At 42.7% G+C, this 19,660-nt stretch overlaps 1 protein-coding gene across 1 annotated transcript in view; it reads left to right on the top strand.

The window, feature by feature from the left end:
* Window positions 1–277: 277 nt before the first annotated feature.
* The window catches only part of LOC120050699 (cadherin-6-like), a 43,356-nt gene continuing 23,973 nt past the window's right edge, over window positions 278–19,660 (top strand). Inside the window, exon 1 of the mRNA XM_038997271.1 lies at window positions 278–523. Coding sequence (XP_038853199.1) covers window positions 278–523 — 246 coding nt within the window. The remainder of the gene's footprint in view (window positions 524–19,660) is intronic.

The raw sequence follows: 19,660 nt of genomic DNA, 5'->3' as shown, positions 1-19,660 counted from the left end.
TTGCACCAAATATCATAGTAGTTAACTGTTCCAAGTATTCCCAGTACTAACATCCTGACTGTGTGTTCTATGTTCCAGATACTGGCTGGACCTGGGCCCCAATGGCAGACTGACAGCCCGTGCTGCTACTGCGGACCTACACCCAGACCTGGAGGAGTGACCCAATGACTAAACGTCTGACTAAAGTCCACTGACCACTTCACACTAACACCCAGAGGGAGTAGAACATCTAGCTGAGCCAAGCTGTATTTGGAGCTTTGGAGCTACTGGCCTGGCCATGTTGAGAGGAAGAACTGTACTTCTCCTGCTGGTCCTCTGGGCATACCTGTGTTCCCATGGGGACGGACTGCGAGCCCTGAGGAGGACTACAGGGGGGAGGCGGGGGGGCACAGGGGTGGGGTTGACGCTGACGGGACAGGACGCTAATGGAGTGCCTCTGAGACGCTCCAAACGAGGATGGATGTGGAACCAGTTCTTCCTACTGGAGGAGTACACAGGGTTGGATCACCAGTATGTTGGCAAGGTACGGCGTGATGTTAATTGTCTCCTTTGTTTTTTATTCTTAATTTGTTGTCATTATTGTTCTCATCTCATTGTCTGAGTTCGATAGGATGAAAGGTGGGGACTTATATTATTATTCTGATGTTGGTTGATTGAATAAGACATTTCAGTCATAGCCAGCATTGCAGCCATAACACTTATTTTGAAATAGGATACACACCACATATTATCATTCTCAGATGGCCTAAAATGTACTTTGATTGAGATACAATACTTTGACTGGTAAAGCAGACTCCTCCATGTACTTCTCCCTAGATCTGTACCTAGAGGAAACTTCACCCCTGAGCACTGCCTCCTAGGCTGACTCGGATGTTGTGTTGTCTGATGTGTTTAGTGCTGACTGTCAGCTATGTGGTAGCTCGGCCGATGTCCATTCCACTCATATCAAAGCATCTTAAGGAGGTAGTGGACTAGTCCCCTACTGCCAAACACACAGGCTTCTTACGGCCATTATTTGTCCAACAAAATCAAAACACAATGTCGACCTAGATAACATAACGGAGAAGTAGGCCTACAGCAAAGAATATCCAAATATGAAATGCTTTACATTGCTAGATGAGAGAGTTGAGGAAATCGATATCGCTCTGTTTGTTTGCAACGTCGTACAACGTACTGTAATTGAGAGATTGTGAATGTCAAGCATCCCAGCCAAGGTCAGGACAAGTGACGAGGAGTAAAGAGTTCCTTTGAGGACTGGGATGTGTCCCAAATGGCAGCCTATTTTCTATATATTACATTATTGGTCAAAAGTAGTGCACTTTATAAAGAATAGGGTGCCATTTGGGATGAAACACTGGATGAATAGGGTCTGGTTGCTTTGCATTCCTGTGGTGCAGTCGGTCTCTCCGTCCATCCAGAGGATAGAGCCATCCAACCCGAATAAGATTCCACAACATAACATCGTCCCCAAGCGAGGCTTGACTTTCAGCTTTGCTTCTAAAACGATTACAGAGCTTGTGAAGGAACAAAGCGGAGGAGGAGGAGAAGAACAAATATGAGAACAAAAAAAGACAGATAAGAAGAAAAAAAAGTTAAGAAAATACAAGACGGTTGAGATCAAAACTGGAGCATAATCAAACCACTTTATCTCCTTTGAGCATTGATTGATGTTTCGGGCTCGTCCTTTAGCGTGTAAAGGGCTAATAGACTGTGAGGGTATATGGATTATCAGAACACACACACACACACATTAAATACGCACACAGTAGAGACACACAGACTCACGGCAACAACCCTTGAGCTACGGTGGGGCCGCGGCCTGAAGAGCCTTTCTACTGAAGATAGACACCATTAAGGTATCAAGCCATTGAGGAGTGTTTCACTTAATCAAGCCTCTCTGAGCGATGGGTGTTATTTCACAAGGAGACAAAGATGCCGGGACATTCTCCTTTATACTCTTAGAAATAAGGGTACAGTTAGGGTACAAAATGTACCCTGGAGTACAACAAATATTAAATACACATAATGTACCTTCAGAGGTACACATAATGATCTCACATGGTGCTGTTTGGTACCTTTTTAGGGTATATGTGCAGACAATTTAGTATAATGGTACATTTTTTTACTCAATATTTTGAATATAAAATGTACACTACATGACCAAAGGTATGTGGACACCTGCTCGTCAAACATCTCATTCCAAAATCATGGGCATTAATATGGAGTTGTTCGCCCCTTTGCTGCTATAGTAGCCTCCACTCCTCTGGGAAGGCTTTCCACTAGATGTTGGAACATTGCTGCGGGGACTTGCTTCCATTCAGCCACAACAGCATAGTGAGGTCGGGCACTGATGTTAGGCGAGTAGGCATTGCGCATGGTGATCTTAGGCTTATGTGCACCTTCTCGGCCATGGAAACCCATTTCATGAAGCTCCCGACAAAGAGTTATTTTGCTGACATTGCTTCCAGAGGCAGTTTGGAACTCGGTAGTGAGTGTTGCAACCGAGGACAGACGATTTTTACGTGCTTCAGCACTCAGCGGTCCAATTCTGTGAGCTTGTGTGGCCTACCACTTCGCGGCTGAGCCGTTGTTTCTCCGAGCCGTTTCCACTTCACAATAACTGCACTTACAGTTGACCGGAATAGCTCTAGCAGGGCTGAAAGTTGACGAACTGACTTGTTAGAAAGGTGGTATCCTATGACGGTGCCACGTTGAAAGTCACTGTGCTCTTCAGTAAGGCCATTCTACAGCCAATGTTTGTCTATGGAGATTGCATGGCTGTGTGCTCGATTTTATATACATGTCAGCAACGGGTGTGGCTGAAATAGACGAATCCACATGTATATATAGTGTAAAATCATCACACTCTACGGTGAAGTCACATTTCTGTTTCCCAGTGTACAAATGCATTTTGTGTACCCTCAATACCCACCATAAGGTACAATGATTAATTTGTGCCACTTATAAGGAACTAACGGCTTTGTCAAAGTAACCACATTTCCATCCACAGTTTTATGCGAATAAAGTCATTCCGTATACAACATTTATCACGACAGCTGTGATGGAAACAAAAAGTGTTGGTACAATTTGATAAATGCTGCAATTTGTTTGTTCTACATGGTGGGATCTTTTTGTGTCTGTCAAATGTATTATACAAGAAATGGTTGAAACGCCTTTATGTGCAAATATTGATATAATAACATAATTTCAAAGTAAACTTGGAGTCACGCGATGATATGGTCTGTTGTCCTGCCACTGCAACTCTGTCAACTAGTTGTTGTTCCCCACACTCGCAATAGCACCTGCTGACCATGTGTATGTGACCAATACAATTTGATTTAATTTGATTTGAAACAATACAGTTTATTAGGCTACAGATTAAATACGTTATGATGAACTTCACAGGGTGGTGAAAGTGCACGGTGAGGAGTTTGGTCCTTCTTATCTCAGGCAAGGGAGCGGGCTCACTCACAATTTTCCATAAGAACACATCCATGAATAAAGAATGGTACCAAAACATCCACCGAGAGCAACTTCTCCCAACCACCCAGGAACGGTTTGTTGACGAACAATGCCTTTTCCAGCATGATGGAGCACCTTGCCAAAGGGCAAAAGTGATAACTAAGTGGCTCGGGGAACAAAACATCGATATTTTGGGTCCATTGCCAGGAAACTCCCCAGACCTTAATCCCATTGAGAACTTGTGGTCAATCCTCAAGAGGCAGGTGGACAAACAAAAACCCCAAAATTCTGACAAACTCCGAGCATTGATTATGCAAGAATGGGCTGTCATCAGTCAGGATGTGGCCCAAGTTAATTGACAGCATGCCAGGGTGGATTGCAGAGGTCTTAAAAAGAAGGGTCAACACGGCAAATATTGACTCTTTGCATCAACTTCATGTAATTGTCAATAAAAGCCTATGACACTTATGCAATGCTTGTAATTATACTTCAGTATTCCATAGTAATCTGACAAAAATATCTAAAGACATTGAGGCAGCACACTTTGTGGAAATTAATATTTGTGTCATTCTCAAAACTTTTGGCCACGACTGTACATGAAAACTTAAGTGAAAAAGTACATTTTGTGTGCACTACATCATCAGCACAAGTATGTTTGGTGGAAACGACTAGTGGGAAAATGGCAAGAGTGTGCAAAGCTGTCATCAAGGCAAAGGGTGGCTACACTGAAGGATCTCTAATGTAAAATATATTTTGATTTGTTTAACACTTTTTTGGTTACTACATGATTCCATATGTGCTATTTCATAGTTCTCATGTCATCACTATTATTCTACATTGTAGAAATTAGTAAAAAATAAAGAAAAATCCTTGAAAGAGTAAGTGTGTCCAAACTGCATATATATACAGCGCTCCACCTCAACCTTCCTATGATCCATCTGTAGCTTTTCGGTGACAATAATTCTCAATTTCTCCTCAGACTCCTTACAGGTCGCATGTGGAGACTCTGTTATGCTATCCACAGCATTGTCCTTCTTGATAGTCTGTTTTCCCAGTCATCTGTAATAATGATTCACAGACAGTACTGACGTCAACAAGCTTCGTTTGTTGTCATCTCACTGCAAGTCTCTTTCAGGACATCCACCTATCCCTGGGAGAACGGCAAACTGTTATTACGGTCTTGGACCTCTGGTCAGATCGTCCATTCTTTTGTTGAGTCTAAGAGATTTCTCCAAATACTGTTGAAGTTTTTTTCCTTTTGCTTTTACAATTGCTTGTAGACATATTTTTGTTACTTTTAAAGATCATGCACCTGTGATAACTTTGGGCGGCATGATGGTAGCAATGTAGGCTAATGCTGGTACTCCACACAATTCCAGCCACCACAGCTTGCAGGAATAAAGGAAACAGCAACAAACAGCCACAAGCTCAGGACTATCTGCAGTCCCAGCCACAAGGGCTAACCGCATTACCGGCTGTGTTCAAACTGTCAAGGAAGTCTGGGTAGCATCGCCAAGCCTCAGCTCTTCAGACATTAGCGGTTGGCAGTATGCCGGGACAGATAGTAGAGGTCCCAGCAACTGAGGCTAACAGCGTCGCGGGATCCAATTTAAACAGGTAGACTGGTAAACAAACACTTTCTCAGAAACTTTCAAAACAACAAACCAGAGCTCTCTCTCGTTCCTCATTGAGCATGCGTTGCACTCTGATGACATATTAGTCTGTGAGGAGGCTTGTGCCAATTGAATGTCAGCATGCGTAGTACATCAAGGCCACTACATCTCCAGTTGAGTGATGTTATGATAGGGTAGGAACCAACGGGTTGGTCAGTGTTTCCCAGGGGACCCTAATCACATTTTAATAGATGTTGCATTTAGACAAATATTTTAGAATAGGCTATCTGATTCAGAACATGCTGTTGCACAAACAACGTGATGATCTACAACACCTCTGGTAGCAACCTGTATTAGAGTTATCGTTTGCTTTTCTGTAGCTAGTGAATTTAGCTAAATGACATTTAGCTAGCCAGCTAGCTAGTTAGCGATTAGCATTAGCATTATTTTAGGCACATGTCAGCTTCCTTTGACTGACTAACTCACATTTTGCAGAGAGCAAGATACACAAACTAATAGTATAATAGAGAAATATGTGGATTGATTTTTAGACGCAACGTGGAAAGCAGCATTGTTCCTGTCTTGGAAGAGTATGTTTAGTGCATGAATTGACAGCATTCTGAGAGAATAAACAGCGTGGAGGAACTGTTTGCTGCCTGCTTTAGTGACGGGGCAGGATTTAGTGTGTGTGGCCCGGGAACTGTAAGCAAGTAGCCGCGGGAGGCAGTCTGTTTTGTTTGAGCAGTGTAGAGAAGGGTGTTGAGGTGAAATATTGTTCCGCATTGAATCTTTTATTGGATTCTCTTTTAGTCACACTGGTGCTCCCAAAATAAAACTCCAGGTCACACAGCAAAATATTTTGTTGCAGATGTGACCAAATTGGACACACTTTAGACCCCTGAGTGCACTACTTTTTACCAGAGCCCTAATGGTTTTTGTGAAAAGTACTGCACTAAATAGGGAATAGGGCGCCATTTGGGATGCGACCGTTGGCTGTTATCTTGGTGTGTGTATGTGCTGGTTGGTTGTTTTTCCTGGAGGAAGAGAAGAGAATAACCGTACACGGAGTCTCATTAGCAGTCGAGCAACATATCGTCCTAAAGAGAGCCTGGGCTGTCACTGGGGAAGAGTTTGTTTGCTTATTTGATTATTTTCCTGCTTTACCAAAGGGCACATTCATAGTGAAAATGGTTAATGGCCTGTGGTTGAGGAGTATTTGTACTGTACCATCATATCTCATAAAGTATTTACAGACCCTGATAGGCCCCAATGGTTTGTTAGGCCTGGTGGGTATGGTCTCTCCGCTCCTCCCAAGCGAGCAGTTATATTCTATCTATTTTCTCCCCGCGCTCCCCTTTGCTACACTCCCTTCACTGCCTGGCCCTGTTTACCCCACAGTAATGGGCTGGAAATCGGGGAACATTGAAGGAAAAAAGCAAGTGAACAGAGACATAATGCATCAGGCTAAGCTGGTTCCTACTCGGCGTTCCCAAGTCAGTCTAGCTGTGTGTCAGTCAGCGCCTTCCTGAAACGTGTTCCAAATGGCACATTATTCTCTACATAATGCACAGCACTACTTTTCATCAATGCCCTATGCACCCTGGTCAAAAGTAGCGCAACTCAAAGGTACTAGGGTGCCATTTGAGTCACACATAGGCTATGTGGGGATCTGTGGGGAGCAGCCCAGTCTCGGAGGCTCCCAGGGTGGTGGTGGTAGGGAAAGTGGGGCCTAGCTCTGCTCTCAGCATCTTTTCATGCTCCCCCATCCCCCGCTGGGCGTTGGAGTTTGTAATATGGCACAGACAGAAACACTTTTTGTACCTGCGCCATGGCAAAGCCTTGGTCTCTGGCGGAGCACAAATCAAATCAAAGTTTATTGGTCGCATTCACAGATTTGCTGATGTTATTGCAGGAGCAGCGAAATTCTTGTGTGTTTAATAATACACAACAATATGCACATACTCCAAAAAGTTAAAATAAAGAAATTAAGACGTATCAGAACGAACAATATAAGAGTCCGGAATATAAATATATATACACTGCTCAAAAAAATAAAGGGAACACTTAAACAACACAATGTAACTCCAAGTCAATCACACTTCTGTGAAATCAAACTGTCCACTTAGGAAGCAACACTGATTGACAATAAGTTTCACATGCTGTTGTGCAAATGGAATAGACAAAAGGTGGAAATTATAGGCAATTAGCAAGACACCCCCAAAAAGGAGTGGTTCTGCAGGTGGTGACCACAGACCACTTCTCAGTTCCTATGCTTCCTGGCTGATGTTTTGGTCACTTTTGAATGCTGGCGGTGCTTTCACTCTAGTGGTAGCATGAGACGGAGTCTACAACCCACACAAGTGGCTCAGGTAGTGCAGCTCATCCAGGATGGCACATCAATGCGAGCTGTGGCAAGAAGGTTTGCTGTGTCTGTCAGCGTAGTGTCCAGAGCATGGAGGCGCTACCAGGAGACAGGCCAGTACATCAGGAGACGTGGAGGAGGCCGTAGGAGGGCAACAACCCAGCAGCAGGACCGCTACCTCCGCCTTTGTGCAAGGAGGAGCACTGCCAGAGCCCTGCAAAATGACCTCCAGCAGGCCACAAATGTGCATGTGTCAGCATATGGTCTCACAAGGGCTCTGAGGTACCTAATGGCAGTCAGGCTACCTCTGGCAAGCACATGGAGGGCTGTGCGGCCCCACAAAGAAATGCCACCCCAGACCATGACTGACCCACCGCCAAACCGGTCATGCTGGAGGATATTGCAGGCAGCAGAACGTTCTCCACGGCGTCTCCAGACTCTGTCACATGTGCTCATGTGCTCAGTGTGAACCTGCTTTCATCTGTGAAGAGCACAGGGCGCCATTGGCGAATTTGCCAATCTTGGTGTTCTCTGGCAAATGCCAAACGTCCTGCACGGTGTTGGGCTGTAAGCACAACCCCCACCTGTGGACGTCGGGCCCTCATACCACACTCATGGAGTCTGTTTCTGACTGTTTGAGCAGACACATGCACATTTGTGACCTGCTGGAGGTAATTTTGCAGGGCTCTGGCAGTGCTCCTCCTTGCACAAAGGCGGAGGTAGCGGTCCTGCTGCTGGGTTGTTGCCCTCCTACGGCCTCCTCCACGTCTCCTGATGTACTGGCCTGTCTCCTGGTAGCGCCTCCATACTCTGGACACTACGCTGACAGACACAGCAAACCTTCTTGCCACAGCTCGCATTGATGTGCCATCCTGGATAAGCTGCACTACCTGAGCCACTTGTGTGGGTTGTAGACTCCGTCTCATGCTACCACTAGAGTGAAAGCACCGCCAGCATTCAAAAGTGAGCAAAACATCAGCCAGGAAGCATAGGAACTGAGAAGTGGTCTGTGGTCACCACCTGCAGAACCACTCCTTTATTGGGCGTGTCTTGCTAATTGCCTATAATTTCCACCTGTTGTCTATTCCGTTTGCACAACAGCATGTGAAATTTATTGTCAATCAGTGTTGCTTCCTAAGTGGACAGTTTGATTTCACAGAAGTGTGATTGACTTGGAGTTACATTGTGTTGTTTAAGTGTTCCTTTTATTTTTTTGAGCAGTGTATATATGTATATACAGTACCAATTAAACGTTTGGACAAACCTACTCATTCAAGGATTTTTCTTTATTTTTACTGTTTTCTACATTGTAGAATAATAGTGAAGACATCAAAACTAAGAAATAACACATATGGAATCATATTGTAACCAAAAAAATAATCAAACTATATTTTATATTTGAAAATCTTCAATGTAGCCACCCTTTGCCTTGATGACAGCTTTGCACACTCTTGGCATTCTCTCAACACGCTTCAAGTCACCTAGAATGCATTTCAATTAACAGGTGTGCCTTGTTAAAAGTTAATTTGTGGAATTTATTTCCTTCTTAATGCATTTGAGCCAATCAATTGTGTTGTAACAAGGTAGGGGTGGTGTACAGAAGATAGCCCTATTTGGTATTAGACCGAGTCCATATTAAATAAGTAAAGAGAAACAACATTCCATCATTACTTTAAGGCATGAAGGTCAGTCAACACGGAAAATGTCAAGAACTTCAAAGTTCCCTCAAGTTCAGTCGCATGAGGACCGCCACAGGAAAGGAAGACCCAGAGTTACCTCTACTGCAGAGGATAAGTACTTTAGAGTTAACGCTACCTCAGAAATTGTAGCCTAAGAAAATGCTTCACAAAGTTCAAGTAACAGACACATCTCAACATCAACTTTTCAGAGGAGACTGCATGAATTAGGCCTTCATGGTTGAATTGCTGCAAAGAAACCACTTTAAAAGACACCAATAAGAAGAAACACGAGCCAGGAAATACTAGCAATGGACGTTAAACCGGTGGAAATTTGTCCTTTGGTCTGATGACTCCAAATTTGACCGCCGTGTCTTTGTGAGACACAGAGTAGGTGAAAGGATGATCTCCACATGTGTGGTTCCCAACATGAAGCATGGAGGAGGAGGTGTGATTGTGTGGGGGTGGGTGCTTTGCTGGTGACACTGTCAGTGGTATATTTAGAATTCAAATGCTAACACAGCATTCTGCAGTGATACGGCCATCCCATCTGGTTTGCGCTTAGTGGGACTATCTTTTGTTTTTCAACAAGACAATGACATAGTTTTGATGACTTCACTAATATTCTACAATGTAGAAAATAGTACAAAAAATCATGAAAAACCATTGAATGAGTAGGTGTGTCCAATCTTTTGACTGGTACTGTATATATATATATTTTTTTACAGTTTTTGTCATTTTTGTTCTGAACCCACTGCCCGCAAGTCGTTGTGACGTCATCAAGTTCAACACCCCCATCCCGACCCAGTCCGTTGTTTGGTTGCACCTGTTTATCTGCTGTTTACAGAGCTCGTAAGGTCTCCCAGTCTGTCATGTACGGAGATTAAGTGACCAGTATCCAAACATGAGATGCGTTGACTTGTCGGGTGAGTGTAGCAATCTACCTGGTTTAAATATCAACAGTAAACTAAAAAAAACATGCTGGGTTAAAAACACCCCAGAACTGGGTAAATAGAGGAAAGAACACACGTTGGGTTATTTTTGACCCAGCCAGTTGGCGTTGCTTTCAGATAGTTCTTTTTAGACACCAATGAGAGCAAATGTCATTCTGTTTTTTTACATTTATTATAAAAAAAACACCTTTATTTAACCAGGTAGGCCAGTTGAGAACAAGTTCTCATTTACAACTGCGACCTGGCCAAGATAAAGCAAAGCAGTGCGACACAAACAACACAGAGTTACACATGGTATAAACAAACGTACAGTCAATAACACAATAGAACAATATATATACGGTGTGTGCAAATGTAGTACGATTAGAGAGGTAAGGCAATAAATAGGCCATAGTGGCAAAATAATTACAATTTAGCAATTAAACACTGGAGTGATAGATGGGCAGAAGATGAATGTGCAAGTAGAGATACTGGAGTGTAAACGACCAAAATAAAAATATGGGGATGAGGTAGTTGGGTGGGCTGTTTACAGATGGGCTGTGTACAGGTGCAATGATCGGTAAGCTGCTCTGACAGCTGATGCTTAAAGTTAGTGGGGGAGATATAAGTCTCCAACTTCAATGATTTTTGCAATTCGTTCCAGTCATTGGCAGCAGAGAACTGGAAGGAAAGGTGGCCAAAGGAGGAGTTGGCTTTGGGGATGACCAGTGAAATATATCTGCTGGAGCACATGCTACGGGTGGGTCCTGCTATGAAGACCAGTGAGCTGAGATAAGGCAGGGCTTTACTGATCACCAGAGGAATAGAGGAGGAGTAGGATAAGGGTACGTCTAAAGGCTATAAGAACTGGTCGTCTAGTGCATTGGGGACAAAGAATAAGAGGAGCAGATTTCTGGGCGTGGTAAAATAGATTCAGGGCATAATTTACTGACAATGGTATAGTAGGTTGTGAGTTTAGTGGAGGTAAACCTAGGCGTTGAGTGACAATGAGAGGTTTCATTCTCTGGAAGCACCAGTTAAGCCTGGTGAGGTCTCCGCATGTGTGTGGGGTGGGACAAAAGAGCTATCTAAGCCATTTTGAGCGGTACTGAGGGCTCTACAGTGAAATAAAAGAATAAGAACTAGCCAGACAGCAGTAGACACGGCATATTGACATTAGAGAGAGGCATAAAGCAATCACAGGTGTTGATCAGGAGAGTTAAGAAAACAATGGGTAAATTGTGATGAATGGGCAGAAAGGGTCAATTAGGTATATACAGGACCTTAGTTCGAGGCTGGGGCGGACAGGTAAACAAAACGAGGTACCGTGTTATTGAAACAGTCCAGGGGGCATCAGCTGTGTAGCCGAGTGATCCTAGGGTCAAAAGAGCAGCAATAGGTGAGTCAGGGTGCCATTCGGTAGTCACTACTACACCAGGCGAGCAGAGGACACAGCGTTCAGAAAAGATAGCGGGCCGGGTCTAAGTAGATGGTTCTTCGGGGACATCGTAACATAATAGCCTGTTAAGACCACATTGGGCGATCACGTCGGCAGTCCAGTCGTGAAGGATCGGCGGGGCTCCGTGTCGACAATAAAGGGTCCAGGCAAATTGGCAAAGTAGGTATTGTAGCCCTAGAATTAGCTGGTATATGGGCCTAGCTCAAAGCTAGCTGGTGCTTGCTTCAGGACAGAGGTGTTAGCTAACAGTAGCCACTCGTTTGCAGCTAGCTAGCTGCGATGATCCGGTGTAATGATCCAGAGCGGCAGGAATCCAGTGATGTGGTAGAGAGAAGCAGTCCGATATGCTCTGGCTTGATATCGCGCTGTTCAGACTGGCAGGTGTTGTCTGAGCTAAGGCTGGCTGGTGACCGAGAAAAAGGTGAAGACTGCTAGCCGTGGCTAACAAAGACTAGTAGCTAGTTAGCTGGCTAGAGCCTGATGGAAGTTCCAGTTATAAGGAATAGAGATAGCAGATCTGTACCACATAGGGTCAGGCGGGTTGCAGGAAAGTATATTTAGTTTGTAGATAGAAAGTGAGATTAAGATATATATGAAAAAGATTGGCTATTTACACGGGATAAGACAAAGACAAACACACACGTCCTACTGCTACGCCATCTTGGAGAGCAAAAATGTTCTGTTGTATTGTAAACACATGTTAAGGTTGATCACTGACACTTTTGTACTTAAAGAGATTCTCCATTAGTTTGTATAGTTCTGTAGCGCTCACGAGCCAAAAATGGTACACTAAAATTGCGTACTACGTCATATACAGTGGTTCCTCCTATAAAAGCTGCGCCATACTGCGGCACACCCTGCATGCTGTTGCAGCATTCTGTGGCATGTCATTTAATTCTCAGCCATTTATTCTGTTACTACAAGTTATTGCTAGTTTGACCACCAGAGGGCATCTTTGAGAAGCATTTGATCGTATTCCGTATTGACATTACCAGAGAATTTAAAACCATTTTTGTAATAACATAGTATATGGTATATGATTATAATGAAATTAATTAATTAATTAATTTGATTAATACTATGGTGTTTCCATTCAGAGAAAAATTGTCAGTTTGTAAATTCAGACCGTTTCGCTCTCGGAGCGCACACTGGACGTTCGGGCCGAGGAGTAGGGTTGATTTGAGCGCTCTGGCCTTACAACGGCAGTCAAGCACCCAAGCTAACGTTGGCTAGCTACTTCCAGACACAAAAGAGACCACTTTGACCATTTTACTTGCCCTAGCAGAGCTGGTAAGTCAGTTTTCATGTTAACCAGAGCGTTGGTGACTGTAAATGTGCTGCTGGAAACAATTTAATTATGCTTTTTATCCGACGTTTACTGACACCGGCCATATTCAACGGGTGTTGAACGCTCGTAAAGTAATTATTCTTCGCTCTGGTACACTCAGACGAGAGTGCTCTGAAACCCATGTAGATAGTAGGCTGAACACATTACATTTTTAACAACGTTCTTTTCTGATAAAAACTAGTTCATTGCATCTGCCGTGGAGCCCAGTTTCATAATATGACCATATTTCCCAGCTGCTTGCCGTCAATTTAAAGTAATCGCGAAAAAACAGGCCTTATTTTAGTGCATTTTTCACCCTGCCAGCTCTATTGAGCACTGCCAGTTCTATTGAGCACCGTGGCACCAACTTGCCTTCCGAACGTTCTATTCCCAGCTCATTGTTCAACGTCACAATGCCTGCTTCGCTATTGTTTTTCAATGAGACCTGCTCACATTGTTTTACAGTTAAAATGTAAACAACAAAAATAATATTCGAACTCTGCGGTCTTCCCATTGTTTCCTATGGGGGAAATATAGGCATGTCTGTCTATTTTGCCAAATATCTCACAATGTGTATATTTAGATTTTTTTCAAATCAGGTGTAACCGATAGCTAGTTAGCGGGGTGCGCGCTAATAGCGTTTCAATCGGTGATGTCACTCGCTCTGAGACCTTGAAGTAGTTGTTCCCCTAGCAAGGGCTGCTGCTTTTGTGGAGTTATGTGTAACAATGCTTTGAGGGTGGCTGTTATCTATGTGTGCAGAGGGTCCCTGGTTCAAGCCTAGGTAGGGGCGAGGAGAGGGACGGAGGCAAAACTGTTACACGGGCACCATTTTAATCAGAAGAATCTCCTCTTTGTAATTGTGTAAGTCTGGGCAGCGAGCTCATTTGTCATTGATCGGTAGACCAGTTATAGTCAGAAGTTTTTATTTTTTCCCAACTTTTTCATTACGCAGTCATAAGCACAGTTGACACCATCGAGGTGCAGATATTTACTTTCTACACAAGTAGTTTTTTCCAGTTTTGTCCAACAAACAGATTGTAGTGGTGAAATAAAAGAGATACATTTTTTGTGGAATTCTAAGCATCACTCCAGTCAAAACAGCCTCTGCGAACGTTCGATTCCATTAATGGGCTCGTGCTAGTGTTCCAGTTTTTCAGCCTTGGGTGAATTTTGACTAGTTCTATTGTCCAGCCTATAGACAGCCAGAGCGAATTTACGAAAGCACTCAAATGTCCATTGAGAAAGTACAACGACAATACCATTTAGCTAAGCTAAGAATGACGAGAATAATCAAGTCAATAAACGTTGGGTAGTTAGATAGCCTATAGTTAATATACTGGCAAGTTTGATGTATAACTACTAACGTTAGGTAGCTAGCTAACATACCGGTACATACTGCTGTAATGATATGCTATGTGGTCCGTAAGGATAGTGTAGCGAACAAATTGTCAGCCAACATAACGTGTAAGGTAACTTATTTTAAAAGTCATTACTTTATTACATTGAGTAGTAAGCTACCCCTTGGTCGTCAGGGAAAATCTGGTCTGTGATAGGAGTGGGGGGGGGGGGGGGGGGGTTCACACTTAGCTCGGCTATTAGTGTATTAAGTAAAGGTTGAATAGTCTATTGTTCAGCTATTAGCCCTCCTCCCCAAATTGCAACAAATTGCTGTTCCCATCTCATTCCTTTCCCTCTTCCACGCATCATCATTCTGCTCCTGAGTGGCTCGCTTGTGGGCGTGCTGGCAGGATATGGCAGCATCTTCGGTTGTGCGTCAAGAATTCTGCATACAGTAGCGCGTTTGTATGAAGGTGTGGTTATTCACAGGAACATTCTTATGGAGGTACATTTGTGTCTTTTTGTCGAGAGCAAAACCTTTTTTATATTCCATCAAAAATAATTGTTCTGAAAGCAACTTTTTTCCAAACAAAGGAAGTCAAAGCGGACACCTACGAAGAAGGTCTGTTTGATGATGGCATCTCAGGTAAGCAGCACTGGGCTGTATATCCTAAAAATCTGCTGCTTTAGATTGAACGGTCATATCTAAGTTATTGTTTTCATATCTATAAAAAATAAGCTGTTTTCTTTACTTTCAGAGAGCGAGCTGATCAAGGGGTCGAAAATTTAGATATTGCCAGATGTTCACTGTCCGAGGAACAGGCCGTGGAAGCTTTATTGCTGGCAAAAGTGTCCATAACCAGAGGTAATTAAACTGTTCTGTGTTCTTTTTCTCCGTTTCTGCCTGTCTTGTGGTACATGGAACCTGTCTCACATATATTAATTAAAAAACCCTTGAGATGTCAGCTGCTAATTTTCAGATTTACACCGCATAAACACAGCCATTTTCACTGGACTATAATTTTCCCTGGGGGTTAGCCTTGCAATAACCAAGTGGTGAGACACATAGCCCTCTATATTTAAATGTTTCCGGCACACTCCGATTTGTGTCTGCATCACATAAAGTATCTTCTATTGACATTATCTTCTATTGTTTGTCCTCATGTGTCTGTTTTTTAGCATAAAGTACTCTGTAGCCAATTAGTGTGGACACCAGGTGAGACCACACACACACACACAATAACAGTCTCTCTTATTCACTTCATCCCCTCTCCCCCTTCTCCCTAAATCCTCTAGGTTATACCAGCTGTTTTGGTGAACCCCTCCCGCATCTGAACTGGCTGACAGAGGGCACAGCATGATCATAGGTGAGATGTCACTTGGTCAGGTCAACAGGAAGTATTATTATAGAGATGCTTTACATTGAAATACAGACATCGATGTAGTAGTCCCGGAGTTAATGATCCAAGGTCAGTTTTGCATTTCACCTCCTGATTTAAGATGACTGACCGTGTTAAAAAAACAAAAAACAAGGCTTAATCATGCTCTCTCTCTATCCATTTGTCACTCGTCTGCAGGTATGTATTGATGTGAGAGGAAGCCAGTCCTGTCATCGCCACCTCACCCGCTCTTAAGATAACCTTCGGGCCAACTGGGGGCTCAAGGCTGGTTAGGAGACACCGCAATTGTGATGAACTGAGAGAATATTAGCGTAGCACAGTAATTCATGAATCATATGCTGTCTACCGCTGTTTTTACCTCTTTCTCTTTCTGTTTTCTACACCTCTCTCCCCACCTCGTCTTTCTTCCTCGTTTTATAATGCACACCATATGTGCATTGAAGTACAGATTGCACTTGTATTTATAATATTACAATTATCATAATTATAATGCATTTATGTATTTATAACACCTGGATAATGAACTTCTTTCAATAAAGCGTTTCACATTCTCCACTGGTTGAAATTAAGTATCTCATTGAAATACTATCCTGTGTCCTCAGATTAATGCAGATGAAGGGAGTTAGATATGCATAGATTTTTTTGTATATATGCATTACAAATCAATCATGTTTCTAGTCTATTGCATAGTTACAATGTGTAATCATTGATGTCCCAGGAGCAGGAGTGGTAAACATTGTTGAAGTGTATAGTTGTAATACATACATGCAGACACAGCATCATTCAAATAATGGAGTTTGATATGACTGAAAAAGAATGTCTCAGAGATTCATACCTGAACCGCACCTTTATTTGCCAGGGAAGAGTACATGATCAGTAAATATGTTCAATGTAACGTAAACTCACTCACTTTTGTACATCGCCTTGGTCCGTACAATTGACCTTATTTTAGCGCCCCAAAAACGTAATACTTCCAGATCAACTGTAATGTCAATACCATTGTAAAGCACAATTTCTCCCCTTTCCAACAGAATCAATTACATGACCCCCACGCTGCCCGTTTCTGCATAATTCAACAAGACAATGAGCTCCGTAGGGTCTTTAAAAAAAATGGCGGGTGGGGAAGCGAAACTAATGCGTGATAGTGAGAAGGAGAGATGTTTTGTGGGAAAATAGCATTTCTTCACTCGATCTGTCCAACTTATCACCTTATCGCCTCTAAAATGGAAATAAAACACTATAAGAGTTTATATAATGTGTCATTACATACCTTTTTGAAAGTTTGTGTCGAATTTGAATCAGGTTAAACAGCGGCTTTGAGAATGATGATCGCATGCAATGATGACGCAAAAAATGACTAGGTATCCCCCTCTTACCCCCGTCACTGTCCATTTCTTGTTTTTAAACGATGAGAGAAGTGCTACACCTGGTGGAGAGAGATTGTAAGACAGAAATAGTTGCTTTATGCGTGCTGTACGTTACGACACGTCACGATGTAACGGAGGGTCCGTTTTTTCAACTTTTCTCCAATACTATAGAGCCATTACCATGTCGATCAACGCTTGAATAGAAACGTAGTTCACACCCCTGATTTTGAAGTCAACACAGTCGCTACAGTCCCATTAGTTTTCTTTGTAGCCTCGTATGAATGTTGCGGTTGCTCACATTGGAACGGAATGGGGTGAGTTTACGTTACAGGCTACAATGTGGGAATCTCATGCATGGTAATAACTACAGTACATGTATATAGGACTTGCATCCTTGGCGCAATAAAGTTATTATATTCTACTCCACCCATAGGCTTCATTAATGCCATTCAGACTTGAAGTTGATACAACAACTATGATAGCTGAGGTTCATAGATTGGTATGAAAATTAGTTTAGAACCTAACGTTTTAGGGTCCATGCACAGATCGGCTACATACTGTAGCTAGCTACACATCCATATGCATACAGTTCTTTTTATCCTCCACTACACAATAAGCAAGTAAATAAGTTAGCTAGCTATGTTACTTCAGCTGCATTGCAAAGCAAGCTTACACATTTACTGCTAATTGTACATTCAATTAGCAGTAAATGCGTTAGCTAGCTAGATTCTTTACATCCACTGTTTCACAAGACGACAGCCTGGTTTGCTGGTTTATTCAGGAGTCCCTAAAACATTAAACAACACGAATTACAAATTCATTGTCCTAACACTAGCAAGCTGGCTAATGTTAGCTAGTCAGATAACTTGCTAAATAGTGATTTTTGTAAATTAACTTTATGACAAAAAAATATGCACAAATGTTTGTCTTTACATTAACTAACATATTCCTCTCAATTGTAAATGTTTTGCTTGACTCGTTATGACGTTATAACAACTTACATCTTGTTCCACCATAATGTTTTGTCAGCCATCTTTGTTGAAGAATGCCACAAGGGCAAGGGTGGCTCGTGTCAAAATTCGTCATTGGAACCACTCGATATGATTGGTCATAAAAAAACCTTGGGACCAAAATGCATAATGAGTGCTCTATCTCCCCCTTGTGGTAATCTGGAGCAATGAAGCCGTGACGCTGGGTACCTCTAAATCCCGCGGTGCAAGCTCGCAACCTTTAAAGGAGGAACCACTGTACGTGCAGATATGTGCACCACGTCATTGCTCTCTCTCTTTCTCTCATGCTCTGCTGTGGGTGCATGATGTCGCTTTCAAACTAGGGATTTCGTGGATAACTGAGGTACTACAGTAATTCTACTCACTATACATTGACACATCCAGCCCAAATTGGAATGTTTAAAAAATACTTAGTAGTTGTCAGTATTCTGGAGCATGTCTTAAATGAGGCTTACAAAAGTTGAGTTCCTCAAGTGCCTATGTGTATCCCAATGATGAAATAGTTACCACTTTGTTATGTTATTTAAATAATAATGTTATTAAGTGTATAAGTCCATATGTGCCCTAGTCCACTGCATAGGGGATAGTGTGCCATTTGGGACACACCCAGACTATTTGGCGGTAGACTGTAGGGCTAAAAGGGTAACTGGCTGGTTGACCTAAGGGCCTTGTCTAAAACCATACATATTGTATACCCTATAGCTCTGTGATACTCAAATGGCAGCTAAATATGTCTGGACCACCATGCCATTTTCTGTGCTGATGATATACATTAATTTAAAAGAAAAACGTCTACAATATTCCTGCTCCTAATATGCAGAATTAAGGTAAAAACGTATGTGATATCATTATTTTTAGGAATGTATTGATTATTATTATTATTACACTTAAAATGTTAGGATTTATGGATCTTGTGGAGTTGGTTAATGTTGCCTTTCAAAAACTACTGTCTCGTGACCTCTTTATTGTGTGTAATAAAATAGAATAGTTCTTAATCTAATAGAGCATGGGTGACCTACAGAACAGAAACTCGCTCCACAAAAGGCCAAAGCTCTCCTGTAGCACTAGTACTGGAGCGTCTTCCTTGGGTGCTTCCCAAATGACACACTAAAGAAGTTCACTAAATAGGGAATAGGGTGCCATTTGGGACATATTCCTCCTTTGCTTTATTTCATTATGATTTGATATCATGGAGGACGGAGGAGAAAGGGCCCTGCATCGACGTGTGGAGGTATCCTGGTGGCCATGATCAATGCTTTCTTCCCCCTGGTGAGTCTTTTATTGAATTTTCAAGAGAAATTTATCAGGAGCCATTGTGGATCCACGTCTGGCTGACAGATTGATTTTCGGGAGAGGTTTTTCTCCTAATTTGAGTAGCAGGGACCCGGGTGGGTGGCTGTAAATTCACTTCCACCATAGAAAGGGGTAGGGTGGGTGACTAGAAGAGGAGGGAGACGGAGGGATCACAAACCTTAGTGCAGTAAGCAGGAGAGGAGAGCAGGGGTTCGATACACTGAGCTGGCTGTGTAATATCCTTCAGGGGAATGAGGGAATGATGCTAAACCCCTCAAAACCAAACGAGCAGACCCCGAGCACTCACTCTGTGTCCATACAAACAAGATTGGACGGAATATGTCACACTGTCTGTCTATCGGTGGCAGGTAGCCTAGCGGTTAAGAGCATTGTGCCAGTAATCAAAAGGTTGCTGGTT

The sequence above is a fragment of the Salvelinus namaycush genome, chromosome 7 (genome assembly GCF_016432855.1).
Source record: "Salvelinus namaycush isolate Seneca chromosome 7, SaNama_1.0, whole genome shotgun sequence".
NCBI classification, from domain to species: Eukaryota; Metazoa; Chordata; class Actinopteri; order Salmoniformes; family Salmonidae; genus Salvelinus; species Salvelinus namaycush.
This window is presented reverse-complemented; position numbering and strand designations above follow the sequence as displayed.